The sequence below is a fragment of the Haliotis rubra genome, unplaced genomic scaffold, assembly GCF_003918875.1.
Source record: "Haliotis rubra isolate DU_JTF1 unplaced genomic scaffold, ASM391887v1 Scf401, whole genome shotgun sequence".
Classification (NCBI taxonomy): domain Eukaryota; kingdom Metazoa; phylum Mollusca; class Gastropoda; order Lepetellida; family Haliotidae; genus Haliotis; species Haliotis rubra.
The window spans coordinates 155,420-165,762 of record NW_025767082.1 but is presented as its reverse complement, the minus strand read 5'-3'; the positions used below and the strand labels follow the sequence as shown (position 1 = coordinate 165,762).

General features: G+C 38.1%; 1 protein-coding gene across 1 annotated transcript in view; it reads right to left on the bottom strand.

Moving 5' to 3' along the window:
• Positions 1–1,274: 1,274 nt before the first annotated feature.
• The window catches only part of LOC124287573 (zinc finger protein aebp2-like), a 71,013-nt gene continuing 61,944 nt past the window's right edge, over positions 1,275–10,343 (bottom strand). The window contains exon 5 of the mRNA XM_046724063.1: positions 1,275–9,727. Coding sequence (XP_046580019.1) covers positions 9,580–9,727 — 148 coding nt within the window. The 3' untranslated portion in view covers positions 1,275–9,579. The remainder of the gene's footprint in view (positions 9,728–10,343) is intronic.

Genomic DNA, 10,343 nt, shown 5'->3' with positions numbered 1-10,343 from the left:
CCATACGTTGGGAGAGTATCATCCTTAAACATTTTGCCAATGCAGAGTCGAGCCCATAGTCGCCGTTCAAGAGTATGCCTATGCAGTATTGTGTTCCATAGTCATCCCTCAACACATGTCCATGCAAGTCATTAAGTGGAATGACTTATTAAAATATTACATGGCGGCTGATCTGACCCTTCCTTCAGTCAAGTCTAGCTATGGTCCACTGGGTGATAAAACCAAAGAAACCAGGGAGTGGCTAAAGTATTACAATGAAGTTTTCATGATGCACCCTGGGTACTACAGCTGAAATCCCAGCTGTCAAGGTCGTGAAGAATTACTGTGTAGATTTGTACATTGTTTTAACACTTTTTAACATATGTGTGAATGTGTAATATAAATATAAATCTTGTTTTTAAAAATATCAACAGACATAAATTATTTTGTCTTATGTTGTCTTTTCTTCATGTTGTTCAGCGTACATTAAGCAGATTATAATCGAGAACCTCTTGGAGCAAACATTATTCCATGATTTGGAAAATACTTGGTTCTGATTGGTCAATCAGTGGTTTCAAGTCACAATAACCACCTCTGACTGAAACAGCTGATGTCCCAATCACCTCTGAAGATAATATGTACAGAGTAAAGTTTCTTTCTCAGTCAGTTTTGTTAAGCATTCTGGTTTGCTTCACTGGTGCCAACTTTGTTAGCTATGCTAAAACATTTCAAACAGGTAAAGTATAAGGACGTAAAAATGTTTTAATGGTGTCACCCAATTCCTTACAGGCCGAAATCCCTATTTCATTCATTGAGATCACAGACCCTCAAAGAACTCACCAACATGATGCTCATTATCTTCACAGACAACAAAGAGATTGGGTTTAATTTTGTCACGCTATAATGTAGACTAGTGTGGTTTGAGTGTAGAGCCAGGTTACCGGTAGATTTAATTGCACGAAATTCAAGATCTGGAACCCAACACTGTGGCTTCCAAATTCAAATAAGCAGAGATAAGTCTATTGGAAACTAAGCTCAGCACTGAATCACAGTATGGGTATCTCTTATTACAAGCATCTGGCAGTAAAAAGTAGGATACTGCTTTCCTCCACACAACTATCAGGTGAGTGTGTACTTGAGGTGTAAATACTGTTTTCCTACAACACAGTATGAGTATACACATGTACAGCTGTGAACTGATGAGGAGTAAACCAGAGCCACATCCACTTTTGCAGACATATAATGCAAGTTGTAAGCAACTGAAGATGTGCATCTAATAATCACAAAACAAACAATTTCAACTGTAAGTGTTTATTTTTACAAAACTATCTATACAACGCTAGCTACCGTTGCTTTATAAATAACTCGAAACAAGAGAATATGTTTCCAAGTCTTCACCAAATTGATACGTACACAGCAATGAAAAAATAAATATGGAAGTGCAACCTGATGGATATGGTGTCACACGATTGGTGGATTTGTGTATGATGCATGGTCACATGACCTCCACAACAACGTTGCTCCTGGGAGTCACACCCCCATCCTAGTTACACAACATACAGCCATGAAAGTCCTGCATAAAACCAAATACAGTAATGCTAAAATGTGACATTGTATCAATACTTCTACGGAAGAGTGGTAGGGTAGCCCTGCAGACAAAGTGTTGGCTCTGCTATCCTTGGTTTCAATGTCACTTGCTCTAATGACTTTTAACTAATTTTAAATTTCTTAGAATATATCTGACATTAAATTTGGCAGTTTCTGCAAGATTCGTTCTAGTTCTTTATTATCAATACAGAAATACAGTGGACATTACTTGGTATACAAACAGCAAGTATGGAATACAGATCATTATCTGTCAAGCACCTGACACTTGCCTTACTTCTTCATTAACTACCAGAACATGTTTGACTGACTGGCTGCGACGGAGCTGTGTTCCCCGGAGCAAGCTGTTGTGTGGCCATGGCATTATGAGGACGACACTGACATACTCAATATAGGAAACAATGTGGTGTGACAAGACAGGCACTCCCAGTCATGGTAGTGTGTACTATCTACAATGAGATCGAGATGCTAATGGTGTTCATCCATGCTTCACATACATCCCACAGGCACTGAAACACCAACATCGAAAACAGTTCCATCATTATAAGACCTTCGAAATGTTTTAACCGAGGGGGAAAAACAGAAGACAAGTCTGACAAATAAAAAAAAGAAAGAAGAAACAGTTTGGTTCATCGAGGGCAAGTTGGTCAAGTATCTGCATTTCATCCTACCTATTGTGCGGTTGGTGTTCTGGGAGTCGACTACATGTAATCCTACCATTTCAGATAGAGGTGCTATGGGCAGATCCACCACCACGTGGCAGCACATGACATCAAACAAAACAGGGTCTACCAAACTAACTGCTCGAGATTTTCAAAGACAGAATACAATGCTGAATCTGAATTACCAACATGACAAAGAACAATTTTCAAAAAGGACATTAATTGATATGAGTTTTAAGCAACACTCATTGAACTCTTCATTCCTCAGAGCAGTTAGTTGACTCCCCAGATCCATACACGAACCTGTGTGTAGTTGTCACATTGTCCCGAAGGTTTGGTCTGTAGCTGTGAACAAGGCACCAGTCCAGGAGGGTGGTCAACCAACGGCTGTATCAGGTCAGGACATTGTCTGTCACTCTACATGTCAGTACAGAATACAGGACATGAGACATCTTGTCATTGTCACTTATCACATTGGTCATTGTCACTTATCACATTGGACTCTAGACTGTCAACTTCGTATACTTCACCAAGAGGAGGTATTATGACTCAATACACAGACATCGCACTCAGCCTTAGAAATTTGTCTTTTCTTAAATACAAGTCCAGAAAATTGTGTAAGTGTGTGGAATGAGACAATAACGTTGAAATTATTCAGTTCCAATTTGAAGCCAAATGGAAGTATTTAGAACTGGTGGCACTATTCTTGTGGACGCCTGTCATTGGATCTTTACTTGTCCTCAGTATCAGTTAACAATCTTGGTACAGCATCAACATTGATTCTCGTCCATGTGAAGTCAATGTCACCTGTTACGTGGAGTGATAACAACTGTTAGCAGTTACTAGCACAGAAAACCTCATTCAAAAGAGTGATAATCGGTGTTTGCTGACCAATTGGATACTCAAACAAGTCTCTCAGCAGCATTATACACCATCAATTCACAACTTAGAAATAAACAAATATGTTTTCAAAATGAACCTGAAACTAAAACATTGCTGTGTTTTCAGAGTGCATTAACCCCAAGATAAATAACTCCCTTCTGATTGAAAATCCTGTGTTAACCCCTTGCGGTTACACTTGGATCCTGACTCGAACAACAAAGCTGTAACATTATTTGGCAGTTCTAGAATATCCATGTGTATTGTTCATCATGCAGATATACCTATTTTTTACAATTCCATGAAAAACAGCACAAGGTATATCCTTCAAGTTTTAAAACTGTCCACTTAAAATACTTCTCTCATTGAGATAGTTCGTGAACGAGGTGTGTACACTGACATGACATCAAGAGATCTGTACAGATACACAGCAACATTACAGAGAGGTCAGGAGATACACCTACTTCATTTGTGCAACACTGGTAAACCCAAACATTCTTAATAAGGACTTAGAACACAATAAAGTTCACCAGAAATAGTGTTTTCAACTTTCCATAAACTTCCAGAAAAAGTCCAGACAGAACAACAGGAGGGTATTTTGATCAGTGAATACAAGGAAATATCTACCATATGAAACATTTTAACTATGTACACTCAACTTCATCTGTTTCTACATTCAGTGGCCATCCCTGCTGGCAAGTTGCCAAAACGTTATTCCCCACTGGGATACCCACCCAGCAATTAAAGCAAAATTAAGATTCATTACTCTACATCTTGTAGCATTTGTTAAAATAAGGTCAGGTGATACAAACATGCCAATATGGCCATAACTACCTGCAATATTGTTCTGTGAAGATCCCAATATGTCCATTATTGATAACATTATTTCACCTCCTCACTGATATCATTCTGTTAACATGCAAACAATTGATATCATTTTTGGAGAACATGCCAAAAAGTTATTAAGTCTGCGAACAAGCCAACATGTTCACAATTGATATCATTTGGTGGACATGCCAACAAAACCAACATATGATATCATTTGGTGGATATGCCAACAAAACCAACACCTGATATCGTTTGGTGGACATGCCAACAAAACCAACATCTGATATCATTTGATGGACATGCCAACAAAAGCAACATCTGATATCATTTGGTGGACATGCCAACAAAACCAACATCTGATATCATTTGGTGGACATGCCAACAAAACCAACATCTGATATCATTTGATGGACATGCCAACAACCCACAATTGATATCATTCTTTGAACATGCTGACAAGACAATAATGGGGGAGGAACATGGTGTACATTACTTTTGCTATGAAGAATTGCAGTTGGTTAGTTCCTCCTGGTCCCTGTGCGTACGTGGGAAGGTTCTCATGAGACAGTTCATTCACTACACACCAAGTCTGTACAATAGGTCACAAGACCACCATGTTACACAACTACTACACAACAGAAAGTTGAGTCTATGAAGGGTCTGTAAGCCTGGTCCAGATCTACCTCTCTTCACTGGACACATCTAAGCAGTATTAACAAAAACTTTTATGCATTTTAACATATGAGCAGTATTGGGAAAGAAATGCTGTGGTATAGTATTTGTGTTTTAACAATAATATTAAGCCACTGACTAAAAAAACACAATATTCAGACAATATTCAACAAACTTTATCAATTGCTTATTGTGCCCAATAAACTCTTTTGAAAAATGGACAAGATTTTGTTATGAAAAGGATGGACATTTATTGGAACACTTGAAACAACATAAACGCCCCTCTTCAAAACAGTACTACTACACAAAGACTCATTATACAAAACTGGTTTACACTAAAACTGGCATAACAAATGAATAAGTTGTAGGAGAATATTGTGGCAGTCTTGCAGTGATGGTGTCGACAGCCACACATTCAAGCTATCCACTTCTCTAGGTAGCTGTGTATCAATTATGACCTGTAACATTATGCAGACAAATTACACAGGGACAGACCTTCCAGTTCTAAATCTATATAACACAAATACCCTTTATGATATACGAACATTTATACCATCCTAATAAACCAATCATATCTTGTTCAGCTTGGTGTGGGATAATACAGCAATAGGAGGGAATATAGAAAAGTAGTGCAGTTAAAGATGTGCATATATTTCTTAATGTTGGTTGACTTGTTTCCTGCAGAGCCAACCAGTGGAGACGTCTTTCTACTTGAAGTTTAAGTTTCTCCTCTACCAAGTTGACCAGGAAGTTTACTGGACTCAGCAATCTAACACAACCTTTAATACTGAACAGTGACACAGAGGAGGATAAGCCCATGACACAATATCTTAAGGAATGACAATTTGCATAGATAGAAAGATATATGACAATAACTGTCAATTTGGTTTGCTCTCATTTCATCCACAAATAATTCATGATTGAAGTAATGACAACTAGTGGTCTGAAGTAATGGTGCAACATACAAAACCAAGCTGGTATTTATTCAAAGTCAACGCTGGCTTGCAAACTTCTTTCTAATTTCATATTCTATCATTATCGAGTTACACACATAGAAACGAATCACAAAAGCATTAAATTAAAAGGAAATCAGCAAGTGAAGAAAACTTAATTTTAGTTTCCTGGGAAATATCAACTTTAGTGCCACCCTAACAAGCTGAGGTGCATGAGGACTGGTTGCTCTTCTGTCCCCCACTCAGCTGATGTAGCCGGTCCTGCTCTTTACTCAGCAACAATGTGGTGATTACACAGCTACATCGTCATGGATACGTGGCATCAACTCAGCAGTAACTATATTCACTACATCCAAGCAAACAAAGTGGTTTTGTTGACTGAAACAGTCATCAGATCTTAAATTTATTTCCATGTGGTGAAAGGACTTTACATTAAAATGTGTAATCTACCAAAATTAAAACGAACATGCTTCTTTTCCAAGAATGGTTGACTTTGGTATAAAAATGGTTGATTGTGATGTGGAAATGGTTGACTGCAATGAGCAAATGGGTGATTGCAGTATTCAAATGTTTCACTGCAAAGAGGAAACAGCTGACTGTGGTGCTGAAATGTTTGACTGCAGTGTTGAAATGTTTGATTGTAATGTGGAAATGGTTGACTATGACGTGGAAATGTTTGAAGTCTGTGAGGAATTTTTTTTTATCTAATGACACTATTTGTAAAATGTGTTGTATCTAACCCAACATTTTCACAAGTGTATATATGTAACAAAATGTCACAACTAACACTGACCTGTGAGTCAATGTGAATGAGTGCCATGGATGCATGCTGCTTCGAACAGCACTTCAACAGGAGAGCACAGGCCTTAAGTTGGCTGTGGTACTGTCAGATCTACACACATAATCAGGCCAAACTAGGATTCAAATACACGATCAATATTTTGGACATAACTAAAGGGTGCAGTCCTGTGTAGTGAATAGTAGTGCTTTAGACAACTTGCCTGTTGATTCTAGAAATTTGCTGGTATGGAAAAATTTGTTGCTTAGAATATGTTATTACTACTTCAACATAAACAGCATGGCAGTGATACTTATAAGGGCATGCCCAGTCATCCTCTGGTGAAAAACTGAAAGCACTGAAACATATTTTCAGTTTGATTATAGAATGGACTTTTTTGTCCCTCATATGTGTTTGAATATGTTGCATGATCGCTGGAATCATGTGAGTGAATATCTGTGTTTAATAAATTGCCACCCATGCTAGGATAGTAGGTCCCTTTACCCCAAAATGAAAGACAAGAAATGACATGTTCCCATTCAGGGCAGATCTGGTTGATTGGGGTTGACAGTCATCAGACCATCCTTGGTAACCCAGGGCATCTTATCTCCATGCTATTGTCATATACCCTTGATTCCCTGGATAACACTGGATGGCATGACACTATGGGGGAGACTTTGGTTGACAGCAGGCATGTTGGCATACTGCCAACTCTGCAACATCAGCAACTCAGCAGTTCTAATCAGCAAGATGAACAGAAAGAGCAAAACAGCCAAGACCACTCAGAATGTGAGATAAGTTATGTGCAAACTTTGAGGAGATAGAAGAGTTTGTGCAATCAATTCTACGGAAACAAATCTCTTACAACACAGTTGGACATACATTTGAAAAATAAATGAAAACCATTGTAGTAACATCCTTCAACTTCACCCACTTAAGACTCTGTACTTATCAGCTGTGATGCTGGAATTATGCCGGACACAAACAAGTCTACAGACACGGCAGACCTTTGTCATCTTGGCCGGCCTGGGTATATACAAGTAGGCTATACTGAATATAGCTGGGAAATAGGTGTCCACACGGAACATCAAGTAAGATGAAACATGGGTCATGATTATCTAGCAATATATTTTCTATTAGGTCCAGTAAGACTGATTTAAGGCTAATATGGTGAATTATCGGTTTTACTTCCAGTTTTACAACTGATCTGCAAAATGACTTTCAGCTTAGGTCATGTTCTGCATGGACACCATAGGCACTGATGACAACATCTATTTACTTTCTTTAAAATAAAACCAGGTTATCTGTACACAATATAGTTTTCATATATACATGAAACTCATCAACCACTGTTTCAGTTCACAATTATAAAGACACCATGGATTACCATTGTGATAGTTCTACACAGAGACGCCTACAAGTAGGACTCCTGGCCTCGCGATACCAGTTGACGTAACATAAGACTAAAAATAAATATTTTGAACTCTCAGGCACTGTGTGGATCAGCACGACAGCCCAACTTGACGACAGTGTATTTCTAATAAAAACAAAGAAAATTGTGAGACCTGTGTTATTGGTATTTACACTACAAAACAGTTGACCTGCCCAGGTTGATCCCTTAATTACTTCCATGGAGCCTTGATCAATGTGGCTACCCAAAGTTAATTTACAAATTGTGTGAACAAAAAAGATGAATATTGAAACTAAAGGTAAAACAAGTAGTATGACAGCTATTGAATAGTTGGTAACTGTTTGCATAAATGGAGACTAAGATTCAGGTAAAAATGTTTTAGAGAAATATGGAAAAGCAAATTGATACTCTTACTTATGGCACTTCATGATAAGATTAACTTAAGTCATATGAAAGTATCGAGTGGTTTCAATTTTGTTTAGCATTATATGTTAGTCTTTTGGAGTATCAATGAGAATAAGTTACCATTTAAATAAAAAATGTTGCCATGGTTACTAATTAAAAGGATACATTTGGACAACCGTGTAGGAAAGCATTGCTGGATCCCCCTGGTCAAGGTCACCTCATGATTGTTGTGGGTATAGATGAAAGTTTGAAGCCAATCTTGTTAACATGTTGTCTAGTCTCAGGTTGTGCCACATTTCCCTACAACCAGCTGTAAACCCTACAGGTCTCCATACAGCTGACAACACACATGCTACACTGGGCCACACAACAATATACCACAGTATATTCTCATTGTCAAACACAACATTTGACCAGACCAGTTTGCTTCTTGAGTTGATGGATTTTCAAGATAAAAGTATCAAGATTCATGAGGTAAACAGAAAAAACATAATTTGTGGTTGATTGGCGGTGAGTTAGACAAGTCAGGGTCATCAACCCAGGCAGTCAGGATATCACTCCTGACAATGCTTTCCACAAGACTAGTTGTGTGTTGTTTCAGGCTGTTGGCAAATTTTAGGTGCAACAAAGATGTTTCGAAAAATGCACGTAATTTAATGGAATTCACACTATTTGGGCGGAAGAGAGGGCATAAAAATACTACAGTATAAAAAATGGTCTTGCCTTACAAAAAAGTGTTCCCCTCTTCTGTATACATTATTTGTACAATGGTTGATTCATGGTGTTGTATATCTATCTTACCACAGACAGGTTTTGACATTTTGAGTCAATTAATAAATGAAATGTAAACAAAAAAAGACAAATTGGTGTTTACACAAAAACAAAGGTAATTTAACACGATACACATAGTGTTTTGTTCGACATTTAGGGCTCACATGAAATGCAGTTCCTAAACTTCTATATTCAATAATTCAAATTTAAAATAATAAATAATACATAAGGACTCATCCATGAATTATTATACAAGTTGATTAAAATGAATTTAAAAATCAACTAACAATGTACTGACAATCAATCCAACACTGAGCTCCTGAACCGGTGAGAAGGACTTCTGGAAAACCGTTGGTAAAACATTGATAACACAAGACTTTAACAACTAAACATTGATAACACAAGACTTTAACAACTAAACATTGATAACACAAGACTTTAACAACTAAACATTGCAAAAAGCTAAAAGCACTAAACAATGACATGAAAACACATCGAACACACGCTACTGGGTCTGAAACACGCTTCCTGTGTCAGGGACAACAATAACAAGACAAACAGTTTCCATACAGGCTCACACACTCTTTCACACATGTACGTAATTGGGTAATTGCACTGTTGCATGCTGGGAAGGTATTATTTTCGGCGATGTTTGCGGAACCTATGGTGCCTGTAGAGAGAGGGGTGGAGGTTGGCGGCAGAGTCTCGAGGTAGCTGGGTAAGTGGAATGACTCTTTGTGACTGTTCGCTGACTTGAGATTCAGGCACCCATACATCTGGCAAACTGAAACAACACACATATATGTTGGATATATATATATATATTCATGTTACAATTCTAAATAAACTGATGATCTATTAAGGGTAACACTCAAAAGCTATTGAATGCCTACTGAATGATTTAAAAGGAATGTTGACAAGCTCCCAATCAAGTAGAACAGCAATTAGAATTGAAATCTAAAACTACCAGCTTATGTTGTAAAACTCCCTGAAGAACCTCAAAGGGAAAATTAATTAAAATGCATTTCAATCATTTTCAACTGAAGTGGCGGGAGAACCATTCTATACTCCGAAGGGTAGATTTTCAGTTTCGCGAGCAAGCTGGCACAAGGGAGACAACTCTGTCATGAAGGTCAACCCACATGTCTGTCACATCAAGACACATCATCTGATCTATACATCATGAAGTTAGCCATTTCCGTGACATACACTGACATGTCCTCTCGGCCCAGTACATGTCCTTTCGGACCAGTACATGTCCTCTCTACCAAGTACATGTCCTCTCTACCCAGTACATGTCCTCTCTACCCAGTACATGTCCTCTCTACCAAGTACGTGTCCTCTCTACCAAGTACGTGTCCTCTCTACCAAGTACGTGTCCTCTCTACCAAGTACATGTA